Source organism: Astyanax mexicanus, chromosome 2 (genome assembly GCF_023375975.1).
Source record: "Astyanax mexicanus isolate ESR-SI-001 chromosome 2, AstMex3_surface, whole genome shotgun sequence".
Lineage (NCBI taxonomy): Eukaryota > Metazoa > Chordata > Actinopteri > Characiformes > Acestrorhamphidae > Astyanax > Astyanax mexicanus.
Window position 1 is genome coordinate 59,460,301 of NC_064409.1, and position 27,404 is coordinate 59,487,704.

At 39.2% G+C, this 27,404-nt stretch overlaps 1 protein-coding gene across 2 annotated transcripts in view; it reads left to right on the plus strand.

Annotated features, from left to right (window-relative positions):
- The first annotated feature begins 5,106 nt into the window (after window positions 1-5,106).
- LOC103024229 (genetic suppressor element 1-like) overlaps window positions 5,107-27,404 on the plus strand; it is a 69,012-nt gene continuing 46,714 nt past the window's right edge. Inside the window, exon 1 of one of the 2 annotated variants that reach the window (XM_022672168.2) lies at window positions 5,107-5,537. In XM_022672168.2, the coding sequence (XP_022527889.2) occupies window positions 5,501-5,537 (37 nt within the window). In that variant the 5' untranslated portion in view covers window positions 5,107-5,500. Of the gene's footprint in view, window positions 5,538-24,941; window positions 25,051-27,404 lie in introns of those variants that run through there. The other variant, XM_049475215.1, reaches the window with a different exon arrangement.

Consider the following 27,404-nt stretch of genomic DNA (forward strand, 5'->3'; position numbering starts at 1 on the left):
GGTGGGAAAGTGGGATTTTGGGCATGTATTCATACAGATTCATAGAGATTGCGATCAGTCCAGACCCTGTTTACACCTGGTCATGTTGTATCAAGATTATACCTGAATAAGGCAGAGACCAATAAAAATGCTAATATGAACTTACCCAAGATGCATTTAAATGCATACAAATCCCTTAATTTCATCTGAGATGTTATGGCAGTGTGAACACAAGATACATTCCACAAACAAAATTCCTCTCAGTACATTCAAAACACCAGTTTATTTCTGTTTTTAAATAAGGGATGATCTACAGTTACAGTAGATACAGGAATCACCAAGGGGAGTCATATTTTAATACAACAACAGCCTGCCTATGAGGAACACCTGAGGCAGAGTATGAGGAGACACGTGCTGATATAAAACAGATGGTTTATTTACAGAGTTTAAAGTACAATAATAAGCAAAGGCAGGCAGGGTAGCAAAAAACAGGGCAGCATGAACAAGAAACATACCAGTAATGTAGTGAGGGTCAGGCAGAAAGTCAAAACAAGAACCCAAACAATAACAAAAGGAATAGGCAAGAAGAATAGTCAAAGGACGGAAGGAGGTCAGCAACAGAAGGTAATAGTGTAAGTAGTCAGGAAGCAAGGATTAAAGAGCATAGAAAAAATGCGTTGTATCAGAGCTATCAAAATAGATGAATACTCAGCAACTAGAAAGAGGAACAAGGGACCTTATATACATGTGGAACACCTGAGAGTAATCAGCTAATTAGTAGGACGACCAGGTAGAGCGCGACAGTGTCGCATGCTCAGCAGTGTCACTGTAGTCCAGGGGCTGAGCATGCTGGGAGTTGCAGTCTTTGATAGTAGGAGGGAAGAGCAAGCAGACCGACAGCTTCAGGTGTGATACTTCCTCAGTTTCCTGCAATTGGTCTGAAATTCTGAACCATCTGGAAAAGTGCTTTCAAACTGCAGACCAAACTAACCATGGTTCAATAGATTCAACACCACTTCGTTTGGTCAGACCAATTTTTTTAGTTTTCGTTCTTTGATCTGGATTGTGGTTCGCAGCTTCTTTCACATCTGCTAATTTGGTTCGGAACAAACTTAAAAGCACCCTAATATAAAGAAGCAAACCTAAGACACCAAATATCTCTTGGCTGAATGGATGCGTATAAGGAAATGATGAATCATGCTCATGTCATTTTTCTCCAGACTTTTCCTTTAATATGCTAAAGATAGATTTGGGGAGGAATTTATTTCAGTCAGTCAGTTAGTTAGTCTGGAGCTGATAGGACTAAGTGCTGCTTGTGGCCAAATAATAAATGATGGATCAGACCACTCTGTCTCACATACTCACACACACACACACACACACACACACGCACGCACACACACGCGGCATGATTGGTGGTGGTGGCTAAACTCTAAGTGATGGATAAGAATGCTAATGCTCTGTGTCAGATGGGCAAAGCCTGACGAATCAGAGAGCTCTTCTGCTCTCGTGTGACTGGATTATGATGGCTTAGGATGCATGAGAGAATGGAGTCAGTCATAAAGAGACTGAGGGAGAGGGAGTGACAGAATGAGGGTAGGAGAGGAATCTCATGACCACTGTAGACTAATTGTATCTCTTGCAGATTTGTGCATGCGTGTTTAACATGATATGTGTTAAAACTAAAACTTTGCATTACTTATTATTGCTTTATACATCTACAACCAAGCAAATATACCCCTTTGTATGTGGGTGTGTGTGTGTGTGTGTATCTTTGTGTGTGAAGGCAATTGCTTCAGGGCTCCACAGTTCCCCTAACATTTCATCACTGAACTGTTTAACAATGCATCTCCATTACTCAGCACTGATACTGCACTTCAGTATTTTTAGCAGTTAGGGCTGTGTCCCAATTGTGTACTACATACTTTTACTATAAGGTCAGTTCTATATACTAGTCTGAATAGTGTGGGTTCGATAGGTTTGCTCATAAAATAAAATAAAACCGCATCAACCCATTTTGTACTAACAGTAAGTGATAAAGCATTGCTATGCCACATTCTCGAGCTACCGTCTGCACTGTAATTGCATCATTATCTATTTTCTTTTACTTCTAATTGTTTCAGATGTGAGAATCTTCTTCCTTTCCATATCACATTGCATTGTGGGATGATATTGTCCATTGTAACCACACCCAAAACTGACTAGTTCTTTATAGTTCTTTATACCGTATCGGTACTGCACTGTCCTGTCTTAAATTGTCTCGTCTTTTGTATTTATTGTATTTATTGTTATTTAGTGTTATTCCTGCACTCTATGTTGTCTATTGCTTGTTGTTCTATGTTGCACCATGTAATTTCACTACACTGTGTACATGTACTCAGATGTAATGACAATAAAAGCCTCTTGACTTGACTAGTGTATCTTGGACTTATTGTCTATCTATTATATATACTTCATACTGAAAAATTAAGTTATATAAGCTGTAAACAAGTACGATCCTGAAGCACCACAACACTGGTCAGGCATACCTGATTTAACTCATTCAGCTCATATATACCATGTATACCACTATTATATATATATATATATATATATATATATATATATATATATATATATATATATATATATATATATATATATATATATATGCATCAGGCAAAATTTAAAGGCAAAATATTAGTGATGTGCATTCTCACACAAACAAAAAACACACACAAGTCAGCACAATGGGTAGTATTGCTGATAATGTAATTATTGTGACAGATCTGTAACTGTATATCATTAGTAATTATGTAATTATTAGGTGAATAAAATAGAAAAATCCAGTATTTACTTTTGATTTACTGATAAAGAGAATCACTGAGATCAGCTTCACCAAGACAGAGGAATAAAGAGCTCTGTGCTTTCTGCTGAAATTCCTAAACAAGGAAGAGGAATCCCTCTGTGTATGCATGCATGTGTGTGTGTGTGTGTGTGTGTGTGTGTGTGTGTAGTCCCTTCAGCAGGCTGACAGCGGGCTGCAGAGAGCTTCTTTATGTTGACACTTCTCCTCTTTCAGCCTTCTGTGATCTGTCTGTCTCCCTCTTCTTACCTATAAACAATGAAACGTGTGTGTGTGTGTGTATGTATACGTGTGTTCAAAGTGTGTGTGTGTGTGTATGTGTTCAAAGTGTGTGACTGTGTGTATGTGTTCAAAGTGTGTGCTTATGTGTATTGTGTGTGCATGCTGCATAATGCATGTGAGAGTGTATGCCTGAGAATATTTATATCTATGCTTGTTGGTGTGTGTGTGTGTGTGTGTGTGTGTGTGTGAGTGTGTGTGTGTGTGTGTGTGTGTGCGTGTGTAATGGGGGCGTCGGGAACAGATGCCCCATCACTCTCTGCCCTCTCTCTCTTTCATTAGGGCTGACAAATCAGCTGTCAGTCAGGCAGCAGTCCAATTTACACATAATGACTCACGCATGAAAACTGATGGCAGGGCACACTTCTTCTCATCCCTCTCTCCCTCTCTTTATTTCTTTCTCTGTCTCTCTCTCTCTCTTCCCCTTTCTTCTCTTTCTCGCCACCTCTTACTCTAGAATTCCATAATTTGGTTTTACACATAATTCTTCACATTCTTCTCATATTAATTTATTTCTCACTCATTTCTCTCTCTCTCTATTTCTTTTTCTTTCTTTCAACCTTTCTTTTTCCCTGCATCAAATCTTACACATATTTCTCTTAACATTGTGTCTTTCTACTTCTCTTTCTCCCCCTTTAATCTCTCTAACCTTCTGCCTCTCTCTAGCTTGCTGTTCATTTCTCTAACATTCTCTCTATTTCTCATTGTCCCGTGTTTCACTACCACTCTCTTTCTCTCCATCCCTCTTTCATTTTCCCCTTTGTCTCTGTGCCTGTCTCTCTCTTTTCTTTCTCTGTACTTGACTTTCACTCTCTAACTCTCTCTTTAACATGTTCTCTCTTGCTGCATCATTTCAACCAACTACTTCCCACTCTCTCTACCTCTTTTTCTCTCTCTAATGCTCTCCCTCTTCACTTCTCTCCCTCACTCTTTCTTTATCTTTCCACCTCTCTGCCTCACCATTCCTTTATCTCTCCACCTCTTTATCACTCTCTCTACTGCACTTTCTCTCTCTTTTTTACATCTCTCCACCTCTCTAATCACTTTATCTGTACCCCTTTCTCTCTCTATCTCTCCTTTTTCTCCCTACCTTTCTTTCTCTACACCCCTTTCTCTTTTTACCTGTCTTTCTCACTCTGCCTCCCTCTCTCTCTAAACATTTTTTTTCCTTCCTTTCTACCTCTCTCTACCTCCCTATCACTCTCTTTCTCTTTTTCTCCCTCTCTCAACCTATTTTTTTTTCTGTCTACATATCTCTCAACCTATTTATTTTTTCTGTCTACATATCTCCCTTTCTATCTCCACCTCCCTTTTTCTCAATCTCTTTCTTCTCTCTTTCTTTCTCTCTCTACATCTTTTTGTGTCTCCCTTTCTTACCTCGCTTTCTCTCTCTACCTCAATTTCTCTGCCTCTTCTGTATACCTCCATTTCTATCTCTATGTCTTTACCCTTATCTCTCTTTCTCACTCCCTCTATTTCTCTGCCAGTCTATCTCTTTCTTCATTTCTTTCTTGTATTCTCTCTACCTACATTTCTGTCTGTATCTCTTTCATTCTCACACATTCTCTTTTACTCTCTCATTTTCTCTCGTTTTACACACAATACCTCTCTTTCTACCTTTACATCTATTACTGTTGTAACACTCTTGCTTGAGCTTAATCTCTTTTTCTGTTTCCCATCCTCTTATCGCTCTCTCTCTCTCTTTCTCTCTCACTTTCACTCTTCTGTCTATAACATGGTTTTACACACAATCCCTCACATACCTCAAACTTCTCTATGTCTTGCTCTTTTCACTCTTTCCACTCTGTATCTAACTCTCTGTCCCTCACACTCTCTCTCTCTCTTTCTTTCTGTAACTCTCTCTACGGTTTCTCACTCACTATCTGTCTTGCTTGCTCTCCCCCTCCTCTCTCTCTCTCTCTCTCTCTCTCTCTCTCTCTCTCTCTCTCACAGTAGAAGGCTCACTGTGTGCTCCTCCTCTCTGCTCAGCCGTGCAGTCAGTCAGCAGTGGGACGCTGTGATAGAGGGAAGGAGGAAAAGAGGATAAAAGAGAGACAGAGCGAGTGAACAGAAGAGGAGGAGGTGGAGGAGTGGGGGGACTCTCCCCTCGTTGCTGAGGATGAAGGGATGACACATTTGGCAGGCTTGTTTGTGGGACTGTTGGTTGTGAGTGTGGCTGTGTCCGTGCTGCTCGGAGCTCGGATCGGTCAGTGACAGCCCCGCAGTGCTGATGAGCTCTCTGACCTCCGCCTGTCCGCAACTTCAATGACTTCTCTGACCCGCGGACCCCCGGTTGGAGTGCTTTTCTGGAGCAGCAGGAATTGCCCCCCACTCATCTTACTGTTGGTTTTCCTGTCTGAGACCACCTGACCTGACTTCAGCATCCTTCACTACAGCATGTTCGGACTAAAGGCTCCACTCTACTACCTGTCCGGTACGACTGCTTTAGCTCTGGCTTTTGGGGAGGTCTGTGTATGTGTGTGTGTGTGTGTGTGTGTGTGTGTGTGTGTGTGTGTGTGTGTGTGTGTGTGTGTGTGTGTGTGTGTTTGTGTGTGTGTGTAGTGGAGCAGGGGGGTGTGGAGTAGGAGGGATGAAAGGCTGGAAGGTTAATTCAGTCAGAGCTGTTGTGATTCGGGAGGTTAAGAGGAGGGCAGGGAGAGCGAGAGAGAGAGAGAGGGAGAGACTGAGAAAGAGAGAGGAAAAGAGAGAGAGACACAGTCACAGAATCAAAAAAATAAGAGAGGGAGTTACAGATTGAGACAAATAGAACATTCCAAACTAGAGAGGTAAAAAGACAGAAAGACAGAAAAGACAGGGAACAAAAAAGAAAGAAACAGAGACAGAGATAACGAAATAGATAGAAAGTGACAGAGAGAATTCAAGAAAGAGCCCCAGAGAGAAAGAATGTGAGACTGATGAACAGAAAGCAAATGTGTTAAAGAGAATAAGAGAAAGAGAAACAGTGAGAGTGAGAGAATGAGAAAGAGATAGAGATACAAATTGAGACAAAAAAATGAAAACATAGGTGGAGACATAAAGATGAGAGAGACACATAAAAACATGATGATACAGAGAATGAGAGAGAAAAACACACAGAGAAACAGACTGATAGAGAGAATGAGAGAGAGAAACAGACAGATAGAGAAAATGAGAGAGAAACAAACAGAGAAACAGACTGATACAGAGAACGAGAGAGAAAAACACAGAGAAACAGACTGATACAGAGAACGAGAGTGAGAAACAGAAAAACAAAAAGATAGAGTAAAAGAGACAGAAAAACAGAGAGAAATGGAGAGAGTGTGAATAAAACAAACAGAAGAGAGACAGAAAAGGAAAGACAATGAGAGACAGAGAAATAATAACAGAGAGAGAGAAGGGGTAAGAGAGAGAAACACAAGGAGACAAACTGAGATGAGAAGAGAGTGAAGGAGAGAATGTCAAAAAGAGGATAACAGAAAAAGAGAGAGACTGAAAGAGAAAGACACTGAAATAGAAAGTGAGTGACAGAGAGAGTGTAAAGCCCTTTATTTAGGCCTCATGTACTACTAAATTTGAAAAAGAAAGAAAAGAAATAAAAACAACAGTCATGTTAATTCAGCATGTTAATATTAATTATCCAACGTAAAAAATACAAACTATACTATAATACTTTTTATACTTGATTCTATTAAGCTTTAAAACAATTTTAACATGTCTATGTCCTTCCCTTCAGACACTGTTCTGAAACAAAGCCAAGTCGCCAGCTTTATCATGCTGAGTCCCGGGGTTCTTGCATCCAAGGCAAAGTAGAATGTGGGTAAACAAACATCTCAACTCTCTGAGAACTGAGAACCCAGGAGCTCAGAGAGCGGAACCAACCTGGAGCAATCAGAGAACACATGAAAAACAGTGTCAGGGTTCCTCCAGAAGAGAAGTGCTGAAACAGCCGGCTTAAACTCGGCTACAGGATCATTGGTGGGTTTCACAGTGTAAGATCCGTGAAGGCTAAAGGCCCTGAGGAAGAGGAAGAGGTTATTTCAGAGTCTCAGAGAAGTCAGAATTTAAACAGATCTAGTTCAGAGCCTCTTTTTGCCCACAGTTGAGAAAGGGCAGCCTCTGCAGCTCCCTGAAGGAGAAAAGTTGCTCCTTTTTACTGTTTTTAGAATTCAAAGTGATGTTGGATAACTTTGCTGTGGGGAAAAAAGGACTCCTGAGTCAGTCCAGCAGCCATAACTAACATTAAGGATGAGGGACTTTATTACCCCTTTTAACAGGTATTATAATCGCAAGGTAGACTTTTTAATTTTTAACTTTTTTTTTATTTTATTTAAATGTTTTTCCCATGTTCTTCCCAATTTACAAAGCCAATTACCCAATCCACTCATTAGGACTCCTCATATCGCTAGTGATGCCCCAACACCAGGAGGGTGAAGACTAGCACATGAGTCCTTCAATACATGTGAAGTCAGCCACCACCTCATTTTGAAATGCTGATGCTGATGCAAAAATGCAGAGTAGCATCACAGTGCACTCGGAGGAAAGTGCAGCGACTCTGATACATCAGAGCAGCGGTTCTGATACATCAGCTCATAGACGCCCTGTGCTGATCGACATCACCCTTTGGAGTGATGTGGGGAGGGAGTGCCATCTACTCACCCAGAGAGAGCAAAGCCAATCGTGCTCTCTCACAGATCCGGTAGCTAATGGCAAGCTACATGAGCAGGATTCGAACCCGTGATCTCCTGAAGGTAGACTTGGTCATACAAACTTGGCAAAACCCATTTTATTCTTCTCATTGAATACAGTGTGTTATTAGATCCTATGGGTGGCAAGACTGTAAAAAAGGATATCTCCTTGAACTCTGAGGGAAAACAGCATGTTTTGGACTGAACTGATGTATGCTACTCTAAAAGCATTTGGTTTAAAGCAGGTTTGAGCAGGTTTGAAGCCTTACTTAAAAACATTGCAGTGCCACCTGAGGCCCTAAAGATCACCAGCATCCAGTATTGACCGTCAGTGTTCTCCCTTGTGCACATGGATTTCTCCAGGATCTCTGAGTCTTTTCATGATTTTATGTATTGTAAATGGTGGGATATTGGAAATCTTCACAATTTTACATTGACAAACATTTTTCTGAAATTGTTCTACATTTTTTTTATTTGTTTTGTAAATAAGTGAACCTCTGGTTCTTAGAAATGTTTTTTTTTGTAACCAGTCTTGTGAGATCTTTATTGACTAAATGGAAAAGTAGTGTATAAATATTTTTCCAAGTCATTTGAGCATTTCTATTGATCCAATAATCATTCGTTTTTGACAAAATATAAAGAACAAAATCATAAGAACAGATTCACATCGTGCAACAAAAAATGATCTAGTTTGAGCAGCTTGAAAAATTAGATGTACAGATGTTTCTCCTCATTTTTATTCAATTACGAGAGAGAGAGAGAGAGAAAGAGAGAGAAAGAGGTGGAGTAAATGTTTGTGTATGTTTGTGGTGGTAGTGTGTGTAGCGCTGCTGTTGTTCTGGGAGTGTTTAACTTGCTGTTTTTGCTGTAATTGAAACAGAAGCTGGATCTCTCCTCTCTCCTCTCTTTAGTGTCACTCATTAGTTGGGAGAAGCCTGTGTGTGTTTTATTTAAGAGCTGGAGGGAAGTGTTAGGTTAACAGCAGCAGTGCTACACACACACACACACCTCACACTTCAGCAGTGGTGTGGGAGAAAAGATGATAATGCGTTTCCTTTGAAACATATGCGTTATCTCTACTTTTGCTGTGGACTTCAGCGTTATTTAACTGTATATCTAGTTGGGCTCAAAGCATAAAAACAGAGCTGTTTGTGCCATTATTACATTACATTACATTACATTACATTTGGCAGACGCTTTTGTCCAAAGCGACTTACAATATATAGAGATTTCAGTTAATAGTCTGCATTCACAGTGCTGTAGTTTAAAGTATTTTTATATGCAATAGTTTTTTACTCTTGGTACGTTTGGTCAAGTGTGAAAGCTGCTTTTAAGCCTGAGAGCAGTACAAAAAGTACCGATCCTGGGTTTTCCTAAAATTAGGGGTCTGGGATTGATCCTCAATTTGGAAAAGGTTCTTGTGTATAAAAAAAAAAACGGTCCCACTTTAAAATAAGACTACCTTTATAAAGGGTTTATAAATGGTTTACAATTAGTTTATTAATGGTTACTAATTAGGTTGTAAATGTCTTAAAAATGACACATACATAGAAAGGGCAACAATATAGATCACTGTGGGTTCACTATTTGTCAAACATCAAGTCATTGTTGCCCTTTCTACGTCTGTGTTATAACTGATTATTAATGATTTTCAAGGCATTTACAACCTAATTAGTAACCATTAATAAACATATTGTAAACCATTTATAAACCCTTTATAGGTTAAGGTAGTCTTATTTTAAAGTGGTACCAAAAAAACAAACCAGCAATTATGGGCTTACTTATTCAGGACAAGTGTGAAAATGAGAGCTCAGTTTTTCATGCTCTCTTTGGGTGGGTAGATGGTGATACAGAGGGTGGGGCTAAATGCCACATTTCCAGGTAAACTTGCTAATCTGTAACATTCTGCATTGTCTCTTATAATGAACTGTACATTACTTTCTTTGTTTTAAATGTCAAATTTCACAATCTGTAAGTGTGCAAAAGGTGTCGTCAGTGTCCTGTGCCAGCTCTGCTGTGCCAGCTCTGCTGTTCTCTTATACTCACTGTACTGGGCAGTACAGTCATGTACTCTAGAGAGGGGTATCCAGTGGTAATCAGTTAGTGGTGTTAGAGCTTCGTTTGTCTAACACGTTACTTGTACAAATTGTTCCGATTTGCAGATCAGAGACGTGGTAAAAAAAAATTTTGTAAAGATTGTAAAAAACTGTGTGCCAGACTGAACATGGGACAGATTTCAACACTGACTTTCTGCAACCGTGTGGTTCAACAAGAAACTGCAGGTTCCTGTGACAAAATTGCTCAATGCTCTCACTAATCGCTATCACTAATGCTCTTTTTGTTTATAGCAATAACCAGTATAAGTAATACTTTTTTACATACAGCTCTGGAAAAAAATAGAAGACCACTTAAAACTGATGAGTTTCTTTGATTTTACTAAATTGAAATCCTCTGGAATATAATCAAGAGGAAGATGGATGATCACAAGCCATCAAACCAAGCTGAACTGCTTGAATTTTTGCACCAGGAGTGGCATAAAGTTATCCAAAAGCAGTGTGTAAGACTGGTGGAGGAAAATATGCCAAGATGCATGAAAACTGTAATTAAAAAGCAGGGTTATTCCACCAAATATTGATTTCTGAACTCCTGAAAACGTTATGAATATAAATTTGTTTTATTTGTATTGTTCGAGATTTGAAAGCTCTGCATCTTGTTTGCTATTTCAGCCATTTCTCATTTTTTGCTAATAAATGCTCTAAATGACACTATTTTTATTTGGAATTTGGGAGACATGTTGTCTGTAGTTTATAGAATAAAACAACAATGTTAATTTTAGCTGTATATACACTAAAATTTTCTACATATAGTGTAGAAGATGATAATTTTCTTTTTAATGTTGAAAAGGGATATTTTTGTTCTAGTTTATTTTTCACATCTATGTGTTTATAATATTAATTAATAATAATAATTACATTAGCCTCTCTGATCCTAATCTTTACTGCTAATATATTTAAATAAACATCAACACCCAGCAACCCCCCAGCCCTGACCCCTGACCGCTCTGACACAGGGGTCAGCTCAAGGTCAGGGGTGAGGAAGTAGAGCAGACAGAGAAAGAGAGAAACAACACAGGAAATAAGAGAGATGTATACGTTTTTTTTGATGCTGTCTCTTTTTTACTCTCTCCTTCCTTCTTTCTTTCTCTTTATATACTTTATATACTGTCTCTGCACTTCACTTTAACTTTTCTCCCTCCCTTCATTTCAGTTTTTTCATGTCTCCCTCTCTGTTCATCTCTCCCCTCCCCTCATTCTCTCTCTTTCTCTGCATTCTTCTTCTACTTCTATCTTTTCTTTCTTTCTTTTCTTTTTTCTCTGTCTCTCTCTCTCCTGCTCTTCCACCCACCCCTCTCTCTCTCTCCTGCTCTATCTCAGTGAGCTTTATTTTTATATTAATATATAAACATAACAACAACAAAAACTACAGCAAATATTACAATGGCCAAATAAATATGTACTATAATAATAAAGTTATAACTATAGTAATAAATAATAATGTTAGTAATAAATATCTATTAGGTTAAAAAGTAGAACAGTGAGATATACTGTGTAATTTGTACAAGCAGTTTGTGAGTAATAGTAGGTGTCAGTGAGGTCTGACCCCACCATTTCTCTCTCTCTCTCTCTCTCTCTCTGTGTCTCTGCATCTGTGTGTGTGTGTGTGTGTGTGTGCGCTCATGTGTGTGTGTGTGTCCAGCCCTGTCAGTCCAGACCTCATCAGCATTATTAATAAACTAGGCAGGGACTGCCACACATCACCATCTGTGCCTGAGTAGCCGCTGCCACACACACACACACACACACACACACCAACAGCAGAGATCACAGTAACACAGTAACTGCTCCGTCTGTGTGCAAGCATTAACGTTTGTTGTTGCTCTGACTAAATAAGAAAACACAGTTTTTTCCTCAAATATGTGTGTGTGAGACACAGACCGTGTGTGTGTGTGTGTGTGTGTGTGTGTGTATGCATGCATGTGTGTGTGTGTGTATACCCCATACCCCCCCCCCCCCGCTCCACTCTTCCTCTCAGTGGGTAGTCTGCCATCCCCAGTCTCTCCATTCTCTTCTCTCTCTCACTCTCTCATTCACACACAGACCCCCCCCCCCACCTCCCCCTGTCCCCCCGGCTCCTCGCCACCGTTGCTACAGCGACCATGTCAGACACACGCTAGTCCCTCAATGATTACTTGAGGGGGGATAAGAAGGAACGTTCAAAACAGAAAAGGAGAAAAAAAAACAGATAGCATGGAAGAAGAAAGAGGGGGAAGAAACTGTGTCTGACACAAGCAGCTAATTATACCCCCTCCGACAGGAGGAGAGGATGGAGTGATGAAAGAGGGAAGAGTGAAGAAATGGATGGAGAGAGAGAGAGAGAGAGTTAATGGTGGGAGGCAGGATGCTGAGTGTGAAGAGGAAGGAGGATGTAATAGATTTATAGGAAGGCTAATGAGTGAACTGTAGGTAATAGAGTACAGTAGTAGGCTGTAGTATAGTGTAGTAAATCTGTGTGAATACTGTAATAAAGACATCATTCACACTGAGACTGAGCTGCTACTGATGATGATGTGACTTTTATACATGATACTAATATTCCAATGTTAGTATTATTAGAGCAGAATGTTCTAGAATATTGTGCATGGGAAGAACTGTCTAGAGCTAAGCAAAGCTTTCTAGATTAATGTGATTTGAAGAAAACATTTTAGAAATGTTCAAATGAAAAACATTATTAACCAATATAAGTCAATGTGGGAAAAGACTGGAGAATGAACATGACTGGAGGAAATCATTCTAGAACAGTGTAAAAACAGAAGTTGATTGAATAATATGAACAGAGGAACAGTTTCAGTGGAGCAGAGTTTTCTAAAACATTGTGAATTAGAAAATACATACAATAATGATGCAAAAGAAATTACAATATTCTAGAATTTTGCTAAAGACAAACATTACAGACTTTATTGCTAAAGAAAAACATTCCAAAAAATTGCAAAAGGAAAACTTTCTAGATTTTTTTATAAAAATGAAAACAGGACTATTTTCCAGAATTTTGCTAAGAGAAAACATTCCAGAATTTTGCAAAAGGAAAACTTTCCAGAATTTCGCAAAAGAAACAAACATTCTAGAATGTTGCTAATGGAAAACATTTCTAAATTTCACTAAAGGAAAACATTCCAGAATTTCGCTAAAGGAAATTTTTCTAGAATTTTCTATAAGAAAATATTTCAGAATTTTTACTAAAGGAAAACATTTTAGAATTTCGCAAAAGGAAAATATTCCAGAATTTTGCTTAAGGAAAATATTCCAGAATTTCACTAAAGGAAAACATTCCAGAATTTCACTAAAGGAAAACATTTTAGAATTTCACTAAAGGAAAACAGTTCAGAATTTCACTAAAGGAAAACATTTTAGAATTTCACTAAAGGAAAACATTTTAGAATTTCACTAAAGGAAAACAGTTCAGAATTTCACTAAAGGAAAACATTTTAGAATTTCACTAAAGGAAAACATTTCAGAATTTTGCTAAGGGAAAATATTTCAGATTTTTAGTTTTTTTACAAATTCTACAACATTGTCTATGGGCTATAATTTTAGAAAATAGTGTAAATAAAAATAAAAACATTCTAGGAAACAAATGGAGGAAAATGTGGCAGAACTGTGAGAAATTGAAAAAGAACATTCTACAGTGCCCCAGCAGTCACTCACTGGTTTGACACACTAACCCAGCGTTAATGTATGTTGGTGTTTGTTGTAGAATTGGGGTTAAGCCTACTTAGGCCTTAACTCTGTATTTGTGGTATTTTACAGAAGACAGCTATTGTTAGACGTGTGAGAGTGAATTATAGGGTAAGAGTAGTTTATTTTCGTGTGTGTGTGTGTGTGTGTGTGTGCTGAGGAGGTGTTTTGGGAAGTGTGTTTACAGGGGTCCAGAGCTCTTACAGTTTTCCCCCGTTGCTTCCTGCTGCAGCTCCTCATGCTGTAAACGGCCCTCCTCGTGCAGGTGCATCAGGGAGCCCATGCATTGAGCTGAAAGGCCCTGAATACCAAAAGCAACAGCTGTGCTCCTAACTGCTGCACCAGAGGCCTCAGCCACAATGCCATCACACACTGCTAACAAGTGTGTGTTGTTGCTGAGAGAGACAGACAATAGCAGCGATGTGTTTAACCAAGTGTGAGACTGCAGCAGCAGCACTGCTGAGGTTTGGCTTTTAGAGGACTCTAAATATGGCCTGGAGGACCCAAACCAGCTTACTGATCTGAGCCAAAACCTGTAAAAAAATACGAACACACACATATGCATAAATACACACATGCACACACACACACACACACTGTGGGCTTGAGCTTGCAGCCTGCGATGGGGACCGTTAGAGCAATGGCCTCTTTTTTCACATAGACAGGTGTGTAAGAGTGTGTGTGTGTGTGTGTGTGTGGTTAGGCACTGTGCCAGTAGGTTTAATTGCACACAAACTCTAGGGGCACCATTAAAAGTCTGATAAAGATCTTTTTTTTGTCTTTTTTCCACACCCTTAACCCACACACACAAACACACACACACATAAAGGCCTTCTCTCTTTTAATTCAGTAATTCAGAAGTCTTGCTTTCTTACTCTTACAACCTGAAAATGAATTCTTTTCCCCAATTCAGAAACATTTACCATATTTTACGGACTATAAGTCGCACTGTATTATACTGCACACTATCAATGAACGTCTGTTTTCTGTTTTATTTACATGCATAAGGTGCACCGGATTATAAGGCGCGTTTTAAGCGTAATAGTAAGAACAAGGACAAGGGTGTCGCCATGTTTTCCTTCTAATGAGGAAGCTGGGAGAAGCACTTAAGTAAACAAAACTGTAATTGTTTAAAAATATATTTTCTTTTAAAGTCAAACAAGCACTAGATGTTAATCTACACAGATTTATCTCCTGATAACAGTTTATTTGGGTGAGTAAAGTGATTCTATTTATTTACTTTAAGCTTAAATGTCCAATATTTTCAACAGCGCAGTTAGCAGCAGCACTAGCCCCGGTTAGCAGCGCTTAGCACTAGCAAATGCCACCTGACAGAGCTACACTGAGGAACCCTAAGTGTTCTGGTAAGCCAGGGCGCTATCAGCTAGGGGTTTGTTCCATGTAGCTTGTTTTAACAGGGTAATCACGCAGACTACAGTCCAATATACTCAACTCTGAAAAACAAAAAAGCTAGCATTGTGGATATCGGCTAATGCTAATACTGCTCCAGCCTTGGTGCTGGACAAACTTCATTAAAACTCCTTTATAATGCTGCACTTTACTGCTCCTTACAAACTATTAAAGGATTTTAGGTGCACCTTATAGTGCAAAAAATACGATACTTTGATTTCGTATTTTATCTCAGACAGTTTAAAGTGGACATAATTCATGTCATTCATGATTTGCATATTTCTCCATCTAAAGCAAATGAGAATGTAAAGACTATGAACATTTTTGCAGAAAGAAAGGGGCAAGATAGCACCTGAGACACTTCATCACTTGGTATCATTGATATCAAAATATATTTTAATTGTTAAGTGAGAAGGAATGCATACACAACAAAGTGCAAATTTCTTTGCTTTTTCAATTTTTATAATTTAAAACCATCACTTCAGGTGTATCATAAAGATATTTTATGTTTATGTTTTTCCAATACGCACACCTGACCCAAATTTGACACCCTCGATTAAGATTACAGGACAACAAGAACATGAATAAAAGAGGCTAACTAGACTTTTGGTGACATAACTAGAAAGGTCCCAACACTTGCAACTGTGGTGAAAAACTTGTAATGGAAATCAAATTCAATACTTGAATTGAAGTATGTGCAAATCTGACATTTTAAGCGAACTTAATATTTTTCGACATTTTCGTGGTGCTGTTCAGAGCATTCAGTTGCTTGACCACAGTGACCTGAGGTATGTTTGGAGGAGTAAAGATAAGGCAATCAACCTCAAGGACACCCAAACAACTGTTAACTCGGTGGTGGAGTGGCATCATGCTCTGGGACTGTTTCACTGCCCATGAAACCAGTACGTTGCACAAAGTAAATGGAAAAATGAAGAAAGAAAGAGGAGTACCTCAGAATTTTTCAGCACGACCTCAAACCGTCGGCTAGACTATGTGTCCATAGTTCTCTGTTCCTTATAAGACCATGTTTTCATGTCTGCGGCCTGTTTGTTCTTCTCTTTCTTCTCGACACCCTCTGAACCCTACCTCTGCACCCTAAACACACAGCAGCATTATAATCAATCACGCTGTCTGTGAATAAAGGCCAGGGCAGTGCAGCGTTTCTGTCCACCTACACGCCATACAGCCTGCCAGCCTCCACGGCAGCTCCCAGTGTTAGTCTGGACTGGACTCATTGTGGATGATCTTCAGGGATGCTCTGTTTTGCACAGCAACAAACCAAAACAGCCGAGAAAAACGGAATACATGCGATTTCCTTTCAAATGTAACAGAACAGACTTAACACAACATGGAAAGAAAAGATACAATGAGCCTCGGGAGCTTTTTTTTTAAATCTCAGGGCCAGAAAACAAATAAAAAGCATATTTAATTTGTTTGAGTCATCTGTGTAACTAATAAGCTGGTAATTATATTGTATTCTCCACCAGCCTGCTTTTTTCCTTCCTTTCTCTCCGTGCCACATTTACTCTTATTTGCAGCAAACAAATCGCTTTGATGCGTCGAGTAATTAAAGAAGCTTGTGTGTGTGCGTGCGTGTGTGTGTGTGTGTGGTGGAGAAGACCTGTGGGTATTCAGCAGCGGGGAGTGTAAAAAAAGCCCACTATATCTAGTGTGTGTTAGATTCTCCTCCACGCTGTGTTATCTCTCACCTCGGCTGTCTGTCTAATAAAAGTTTTTTTGTGGTTTATGATTTCCGTGCAGTGTTTGCTGTTCCGTTTCAGTGCTGCCACTGCTCTGTTCTCTGGAGTCTCAGCCACAGTGCTCTTCAGTCCGACAAAATTTGCATAATCCGCCAAATTGTCTTGGTTTTGATGGCCAACGCTTCTGCGGTAGTAAATCACAATTAGTAAAATCATACGAGAGGCCGAGCCCAAATAATGGAAAACTGGATTTCCCTCACTTTTATAAAGGAAGTGTATTTTTCTATAGCAAATTTAGCTTACAATAAGGTAAGATAGACTGACTGCAATAGAAAGAGTACCAGCCCTGCCATTGCCATTTTAAGGTGGATGCTGCTACTGCGCTGTGTAACTTTGGTGGAGTGTGGAAGATAGCTTTACGATAGCTGTAAAATCTAGATACACAAATTGTTTCTGCATTTTGGCCTCTCAGCCAGACATAAGTGCTGTTTTTGGTAAAAACAGAGCTCTTTGAAAGGTTTCTGGATGAATCTCAAACATCTCCTTACTCCCTATACAGTAAACTACTCTACATCATAAGTCATAAACTTATGATAGCACTACATTTTTATAAATAAATGTAAATACTGTTCTATTACAAAATTTTGCTGTCTAATGAAAAAAAAGTCATCTCCAATTTTTTGTTTTTTCAGTTTACTGCATAATTTGAATGCACAAACTGTACTGTACACTGTGTGAAAGTGCTGTTTTGGAGATGGACAGTGTGTTTCACTGGACAGCTACAAAATACATAATGCTCTATTTAGATTTAGAATTATATCATAATTTCATGACTTCTATACTACATTACAGAGGGAGTAGTGTGTAATCAGCAATCTCAATTAAATGTCTGTTCTTTTTTCTTCATTTTTCCTGTTGTGTGTCTGTATGAGGTACTACCTCAGGGCTAGCATGCTTGTGCAAGTGGTTTTTCCGCTTTGTATATGGAGAAAATGGGAAAATAGAGGAAAAGAAATTAGGATGTGTGGACGGGGCCTAAGTTACAAGATTTGAAATTAGGTTACAGACCCTTTAAGGAAAAAAACGAAAATTGGCTCAGCTTTCTGAGAATCTTTTTCTTTTTTGATGCTTGACACTCTATCTTCCCTTTTCACTTTGTGTGTTTGTGTGCTCTGTGGGGGAAGTTTTACAGCCCTTGTTAATGTTTGATATCAGATACAGAAACACATTTATTACTGTGGTTCCTTGTTGATTTCATCCTACAAGTGTGTGTGTGTGTGTGTGTGAGAAAGAGAGCGAGAGCGTGAGAGATAAAAACAGAGCGATAGAGAGAGAGTGAAAGATCTCAGCTGCAGCTGGCTCAGGTGTTTTTTCTTGTTGAATTGGATTAAAGGACAGGTACTTTTTTTTCTTAGACATTAGAGAGAATGGCACATTTAAAACACACACACACACACACACACAGCTCTGAAAAAAACTTTTAAATTATGAGTTTCTTTGATTTTACCAAATTGAAAACCTCTGGAATATAATCAAGAGGAAAATGAATGATAATTTTCTTGATCATTTTTTTTGAATGATCACTTGATCAAACCAAGTGCTTGAACTGCTTGAAGTTTTGCATCAGGAGTAAAGGCATAAAGTTATCCAAAAGCAGTGTGTGAGACTGGTGGTGGAGAACACGACAAGATGCATGAAAACTGTGATTAGAAACAGGGTAATTCCACCAAATATTGATTTATCAACTCTTAAAACATTATGAATATGAACTTGTTTTCTTTTCTTTGCATTATTTGAAGTCTGAAAGCTCTCCATCTTTTTTCTTATTTCAGCAATTTCTCTCTTTTTTTGCAAATAAATGCTCTAAATGACAATATTTTTGGGGGGAATTTGGGAAAGATTTTGTCCGTAGGTTATAGAATAAAACAACAATGCTCATGTAACTCGAACATATACCTATAAATAGCAAAATCAGGGAAACTGATTCAGAAACTGAAGTGGTCGCTAATTTTTTTTCCAGAGCTCTATATATATTTTTTTTTTACTCTGTATCTTTTGCTCTGTATTTTATGCTGTAAGAGTTGGGAGCTTGTGTTAAATAGCTCTCTAACAGGGCATACAGGGCTTAGTCCATATGTTACAGTTCCAGTTCACTAGTTGACAACACTCTTAGGCCCCATTCACCAACCTGGCAACCTGGCATTTTAGGTACATCTCCTGTGACTCCTTTTGATCAGATCACAAAATATCTGCTGGAGGAAAGATCTTAGCCCAAATCGAGTAGAGGCACCAGCCATATATTAGCTTGCTATTGTAGTGTGCTTAGCTAACTCTGTCAGTAGGTGGACGGAATGGTCTTGCAGTTATAGTGATGTGTTTAATGTCGGCGGTGCTTTGCTGTCGGGGCGCATTGAGTAGCTTCGGTGTTCACACTACAATTATTCATGTGCTCTCTGACCACCTCTGTCTGTGGTTTGAGTAATCGAAACACTGTACCAGGTTCATATCTGAACTTTGTGTTGGACACTTTTGATTGGATCAACCAGAATGCATGTTAACACCAGATCATTTATATGTGCTTCAAATGGTTGTTTAAACAATGGTATAAACATTTGTGATAATATATAAAATAATATGTTAAATGATCTTTTTTTTTTTGGTTTGTTTTTGTCATTAAACTTAAGATCCTGCTTTCATGAAAAGCTACAGCACCTTGTTTTTGCTATCTCCACCCCTCCCACCCTCCATCCCTCTCTCTCTCTCTCTCTTTCTTTAAACTGCACTCATCACATTCACCTGCTGTTACTGTTTATTCTAGCCTGCTTATTTTACACCCTCACATTCTGTGCTGTGTTTGTTGTGTGTGCGTGTGCGCATGTGTGTGTGTGCGTGTGTGTGTGAGTGTGTGTGTGTGTGCAGGTGTGTGTGTGGCGATGCCCTCACTTAATCCTCCATCTAATCACACTAATCCCCATTTACAACCCTGTCTGAGGCTCCGTGTCAGTGAGCAGAGTGTGTATGAAGTGGGGCAGCACCTGGGTGAAAACACACAGACACACACACACACACACACACACAGACACACACCCACATATATAAGGTATGTCTGTATCTATCTTTATATCCACTAACACTGCTCTCACTGGTGTGGGTGAGTGTGTGTGGGGGTGTGTGTGCTGCTGGGGGATGATACTGCTGTTCTGTTTTTGAGCTGCACTCTAATTGCAGCACCAACAAATGAATCTCCACAGCACAACTGTCTGTCTCTCTCTCTCTTTCTTTCTCTCTCTCTCTCACACACATTCACACACACTCTTCTCTCTCTATCTCTCTTTCTCTCTATCTTCAGCCTCCCTCTTCACTCTGTTCTCTCTCTCTCTTTTCTTATATCTTCAGCCCCCCTCTTCACTCTGTTTTCTCTCTCTCTCTCTCTCTCTCTCTCTCACTCTCTCTATCTCTCTTTCTTTTCCTTTTCTCTCGCCCCCCCCCTCGCTCTCTCTCGTCCATAATCCCTCAGTTTCCCGTGGGTTTCACAGCTGCAGGTGCTTCTGTTATCAGTTAGTGCTAACTGCCACACACACATACATAACACACACACACAGGCACACACACACCTCACATCCATTTGTGGGCACACATGCAGAAGACAAACACACACACACACACACACTTTCTTTGTAAGACCTCTGACGTGTGTATAAAGGTCTGTAGGGCAGATACTGGCATTTTCCCAGAGCTCAACTGTGTGGTATTGTCTGGTGCCACCACACACTTGACTTGGCACAGCCAGCTGAACACACACACACACACACATGCACACACACATCCAATTCAAACCCACAATGTGTATGTGCATTTGCATGTGTGTGTGTGTGTGTGTGAGAGAGAGAGAGAGAGAGAGAGAGGGAGAGAGAGAGAGAGAGAGAGAGGGAGAATGCTGTAAGCTGTAAACTCCCCCTCCCTCCTCTCGTTCTTCTTCTCTCTGCTCTTCTTTCTGCTGCTTCTCTGTGTGTGTGTCTCTCTCTCTCTCTCTCTCTCTCTCTCTCTCTCTCTGTCTGCCTGTGTGCTTTCATTAGCACAAAGGGGGGAGGGGTGGGGGCAGGGGGCTTAGTGCCTGTGGCTTCTGATGGAGAGTCTGATCAGGGAGGTGAAGAGGAGACATTTTTTGAACAGTGAAAAAAAAAGGAGGTGGGTGAGAGGGTGTGTGTGTGTTTGTACTATGGCAGAGGGAGGGGGAGAAAGAAAGAGAGGGGGAGAGGAATAGAGGGAATAGAGGGAGAGCACAAGATGGAGAGAAGCATAGAAAGAGAGAGAAATAGAGGCAGATACAGAGGGAGATGTTGAAGAGAAAAGAGAGATATAGACAGAGAGAGAGAGAAAGAACAATAAAGAGAGAGAGAGAAAGAGAGAGGATGAGTATGAGAGAAAACAAAATGAGCAGGAGAGACACTCAGAGAAAGACAGGCAGAGAGGGAGAGATAGAGGCAGGCATTGAGAGAGAGAAAAAAGAGAGAGAGAGAGAGAGAGAGAGAGAGAGAGAGTCAATCCAGGTGGGCTCACAGTTGGGGCATCTTTTCATTTATTCATCCTTTCTCTCATGTATTTTGAATGGCAGACTGTGTGTTTATAGAGGGGGGCTGTTTCCTGTCTCTGATAGCATGATAGCGTTTATTATCACATTAAATGCAGGAGGCTCTGAATCTTCACTGCCTTCTTCTTCTTCTTCTCTCGCTCAGATATTCAGAGGCCCAGTCTTTCCTATTCATGTCTTTCTGAAAGTGATGTTCCAGCTGCAGTACTGATTCATTTTCTCCTGGGCTTTATACATCATGTTTCATGACTAATATAGTATATTATACATACTTATACAACTTGGATTTAGAGTAAAATGAGCTAAATATTGTATGCTGCATGCTAAGCCCTGATTCCACAATTAGGAATCACTGATTGAATCACTTGTCTATAGGGATCTAATTTAGGAAAATATTATTTTTTAACTCCATTGACCTGTAACAGGGAGTCAGCACACCAGAAATTGCATTATGTACGTTTGGTAAAGCAAGCAGAACAACATTTATGAGAATACTGTAATGCTGGATATACCAAATCATATTTGTGAAAAATCCTGCAATATTACTCTACTAGGTCAGTCCACATGCTTCACATTGAGTGATGGTTTTGCATCTCTCAGCTTGTCCAGAAATGCATGTGTAAAATATGTCCTATAGGGCTGGCTCTAATATACACTTCACAACTAATGAGGGTGCAGAAATAGTGTCTAAACAGTAGCAAAAATGTTTGGAGTTAAAGTTCTTGTTTTGTTGACCAGGGTTACCTTCCCTATAGGTATTCAGTCAATACCTAAAAGATAAACAAGGAACATGTTGTTTTTTTCTCATTTGCCAGGGGAGAATAGCTTTTTGTTTCTTAATCCTGTATAAAATTGCCCTGCCCCATACAGTTCTTGAGAAAATGTATCCTGCAATAAGTCACACTTTGAAATAGCAAATAGTTACTTGCTCTTGTAGCCTACAACACTGTAACCAAGCAGTCAGCCACTGTATAAAATATAACTGAAAACCTAAGGAATGGTAGCATTGGTGGGCAAGCCTGCACACTGTTGTTAAGTGACGGTTGGGAAACACCCATTATGCAAATAAATGATGCCAGGATCTAATTGTAAAGATTTACTGTTTATATAATGTATATATATATTTGGGCTGAGAAGTGTAAAAAAATATATTTTTGTGTGTCTCAGCTCAAAATATGTGGTGAACTCTGCCCAAACAAAGGGAAAGCATTTTACTTGTTTGTTTTTGAACAGAAAGTACCCAAATTTAGGTAACATTTAATGGTGCCTGAAAAGTATTAAATAACAGTGTGAATTTTACCCTAAATTCTCCATTCAGGATCCTACTTAATTATTTAAATGTGTAAATATCACACAGTTAACTTGACATCCTTCCTCAGACAGTAAAAGACAGTTACTCCAACAAATGCAAATTTTAATAACAGGACAAAGAACTCTTTTTTTCAGTACCAACTTTTTAATAGAACCCACCACCGATTTTTAACCTTTAACTAAAATTCAGTTGATATATATGGTAATAAATGTGTGTATCAAGTGTTCCACACTGACTTTGGACGTGGACCAATAAGGACCAATCATATTTTGGGACCAGAACTATCTATTTTGTTATCTGATCTTTTGGAACAACAGAAAATACAAGCTAGGTACTGATTCAGTTTATCCAGTTGTCTAAAGCAGTGTGTGATCCCTCTTAATCCAGGGTGTAAAATTACCAGATTAACTCAATGCTGTAATCCACAGACAGTAGAAGATTGCGCTGTTGTGCTCCAGGCTTTCATCTATAGAGAAAAGTAAACAGAGCTAGTTAGTATTATAATAGGCAGAGATTATATTTGGAGTCATGTAGGGTGGGGTTTAATTGGTGCTTTTAAATGTAAGAGGTAGGAAGAGGTGTGATTGACAGCACTAGCCTGCAGTGTTTATCCTCTGGGTTTTGTATCCTGCTGTGCAATCATGTGAGTGATCCTCTGGCTTTGCCCCATGGGGAGGGCCTGGGCTGTTTGGTGGTGAAGTGGTAATGCTGGAGAAAGGGATTGTGTGTGTGTGTGTGTTTTGGTATGTTTTTGACTGTTTCCTGTCAATCTTTCAGTTAAAAAGCAAACAGCAATTAAAACACACTATGTACTTTATATACACTATACACTTTAATTTATATGTCTTCACTGTTTAAGTATGTTGAAACTATAATGAATAATCTGTCTAAATAATGTTTCTCTCTCTCTCTCTCTCTCTCTCTCTCTCTCTTTCTATTTCTCTCTATCCCTCTCTCTTCCACCTTTCTTTTGTAATGCAGACATACAGAGCTGAGGTGTTTTACCAACAGTGGCCAGAAAGAGATAAATAATAGAGATAGATAGATAGATAGATAGATAGATAGATAGATAGATAGATAGATAGATAGATAGATAGATAGATAGATAGATAGATAGATAGATAGATAGATATTATGGCCAAAGGTCTTAAGGCCCAATTGTGTCGCCAAATCAGTGTGACATTTGAATAATAGTGCAGAACTCTGGCCAACATTGATTTTGTGTTTTTGTGCTGGTGGCTTTAATGCTGTGTGTAGCCATTGATTTGTCTCGACCCATTCCCCCCACACAAGGAAATATTTAGAGTGAAAAGTATTTAAGAAAAGTAAATTAGATTTTAGGAGATAATTTTGAGTAAAACATTGTTACTTTTAGGTGTTAAGTTATGCTTTTGAGACAAAAGGAAGTGCTTTGAGATACCACATTGCATTTCTGAGAGAAAAGTTATTGTTTTGAGATGCTCCGCTACAATTCTAAGATAAATTTTATTATTTTGAGATGCTACATTACAATTTTAAGAAAAGTCATTATTTTAAAAATGCCACACCACAATTCTGACATAATCTGTCAATTCTGTCTAAATAATAACAATTCTGAGAGAAAAGTTATTACTTTGAGATGCTACGCTACAATTTTGAGAGAAAAGTTATTTTGAAAGGCTACATCAAAATTCAGACAGAAAAATAATTGTTTTGAAATGCAACTTCGCAATTTTAAGAGGAATGTCATTATTTTTAGATGCTTCATCACAATTTTGAAACGTAAGTCTGTTTGTTTGATATCTTGTGTCAACATTTTAAGGAGAAAACTTATTTGGTTGAGGTGTTTGAGAAAAGTCATTATGATATGCTGTGTCATTTTTTTTTTTTTTTTTAGAAAAATCATTATTTTATGAAGCTAAATCATACAATTCAATAATCTGAGAGAAAGTTTTTTTTTTTAGAGAAAAATAATCGTTTTGGGGAGCAGCACCACAAGTTTGAGGAACAAAATGACTCTTTTCAGAAATTAAGTCACAGTTTTGCTAAAATATAGTTTTTACTGTGCTGCTACCAAAACAAAACGTGTGTTTCTTCGTGTTCCTGGTAGGAATGACTAACTTCCACATAAATTTTATAGGAGGAGATCCCTAGAATCCAGTCAGCGTTTTACTGCTGTGGGTGTGGCCTATACTGGTGTTAAAACGTTTATAAATCCCCGCCCCCTGTGTTTATAATCCTCGCCTACGACCTGTTTATATCTTACCCCTGCCCTCTAAACCCTCGTCATTTCCTAATTTTGAGTTTCCCTCGTCTTGAGCTTTATTTGCCCTGAAGTCCCGCCCTCACTCTCTCAGCTGCCGCGCAGCCCCGCCCTAGTTAGTCTAAGCCCCGCCCCTCCTCCGATGTGCGGCGCTTCCTCTGGCTGTGTGTTTCACAGTGCTGAGGCGGACGGAGCTGCTGCACATGGACTACAGCCGCGCGCGGTCCTCCGGAGAGGTGAGTAGTGGAGCTCGAGCGCTGCGCTGCTGACTGTGGATGGGTTCAGCGTTAGAGGGGGCCGGTCTCCGTTAGTTTAGCCTGTGTGTGAGAGTGTGGCTGTTGTTGGATGTGGTCCAGCAGCGTCTCCGGGCTGTATCTCAGGCTGCTGGGGGCTCCGCTGCTTTGTTTTCATGCATATATAATTGTCTCGCTTTCTGTTCAGCCCTGGAGAAGAGACCCTGCGCTCTCTGGGTTTATTCCAGTCATATGTACTGTACTATTAGATATACAATTCTGGAAAAAAATAAGAGACAACTTAAAAATGATGAGTTTCTTTGATTTTACCAAATTGAAAACCTCTGGAATATAATCAAGAGGAAGATGGATGGATCACAAGCCATCAAACCAAGCTAAACAGCTTGCATTTTTGCACCAGGAGTGGCTTAAAGTTATCCAAAAGCAGTGTGTAAGACTGGTGGAGGAGAACATATCAAGATGCATGACAACTGCGATATTTGATTGAAATATTGATTTCTGAACTTTTATCTTTAAGAATAATTTTTTTTTTCATTTTCTGCTAATAAATGCGGAAAAAACTGATCCAGAAACTGAAGTGGTCTCTTATTTTTTTTTTCCAGAGCTGTATGTATATGATATATCTGTGGCTCGTGTGGTTCTGCTGTGCTCGCTTTAGATATTAAAGAACTATTAAAGAACAGCTAATAAAGAAGAAACCCATCTCGACATATCCCTAAGGAGAGAATGAATCAGTGTGTAATATTAAGGAGGAAATATACAGTCCATAATCCATAGTGCTGCTCTCTTCATCTCTTCAGGAACTTCTGAAGAGCTCCAGGCAGAATGGGCTGCTTTACTCTGTTTCTGCTACACTGATACAGACATTATTGACTGTGCCAGATCATAACCTCACCCTCACACCACCCCCCTCCCCTTCCTTTATCCCCTCCCCTCGGGGTAATGGGGGGCATCTAGTGGTGGTAGTACTATTAGTAGTAGTAGTGGTAGCGTTGTGTTATTACACAGTAGGCTGCCAGACCACTGTGTCTGTTATTACTGAGTAAAGAGAAGCATTGCACTTGGACACTTGGAGATTGGACGTTATATCAAGTATCGTGATAAAGATATCACAATACTTACATATAATACATGCTGAAATGTCACAAGGCTGTTTTATTTTATTTATTTATTTATTTTTTTGTGCTGGCTTTGGCATTTGAACATTTAGACACTGTAGAAATCCATTAATCTGATGAACAGCACTAATTACTGTATGGTCTCTAAAAAAAATTGTCTAGATGGATTGATGACCTACACTGTACACTCAGGAAGAAAAAACATATTGTGAAGTATCACAAAATAAATATTGATAGTAATAATACTAAGTGACAATCCTTTCCTATATTGAAAATATATGTTTGTTTGCTCTTTTTATTTGTTTTAAGTAATAGGAAATAATGAACAGACCAACAAAAATGGCTTTATAGAAGTAAAATGTTTCTTTGGTTTTTAGTGTAAAAAGAGTTTTTTTTTTAAATGGAGATACAATGTATGTATGTCCAAATGTTTTTGGCCAACACTTCTAATCAATGCATTTATGCATCATATGACTTGACCATCTACCAGAAATGACTAATGAAACAAATATTCTCTGATCACAAACGCACAAATGCCAAGATAAAAAAATAGCCGATCCTTTTATCTCTAATTCATAGCATATGGTGGTTCTGGGATTATACCATAAATTGCACCTATTTCTGACACAAATTCACAAATACATTAACATAACAACAGTTATGCATTGAGCTAAGAATCAGTGGAACTGTGTTCTATGGAATTATAGTGTCCCATCCAGTACTTATGGGATTGAGTTGAGGAGTTAGGGATGAGGATGGATGATGATGATCCAAAATCCTGACCTCACTGATGCTCTTGTGACTGCAGCTAAATCCTCACAGCAGTGTTCTTGTGTTCTTGCTCTGCTCTCTGCATTCGTCATCACGAGTTTGCATGCACTGTGTGTGAACTGGCGACCTTGTGTCACTGCTGGGTGTCTTCCGCAAATGTTTTATGTCAACGTTTGCTCTTCAGAGCCGCGGGGTGTTCGAGACCCGATTAGATGACTGGATTTTGGTGTAATGTCACTGTACACGGAGTGCTGGAGCAAAAGCCATCACGTCAGTGTAAGACTATAGTACAGCCAGCAGTCTGTCTGGCAGCACTCGATCGGTTCCATTTCAGATTTCAGACCTTACAGGATTCAGCAGAATGAGTAATCATCTCTCTATCTCTCTATCTCACACTGTGTTCCTCTCTCTCTCTCTTTTTTAAGTGTGTGTGTGTGTGGTGTTTGT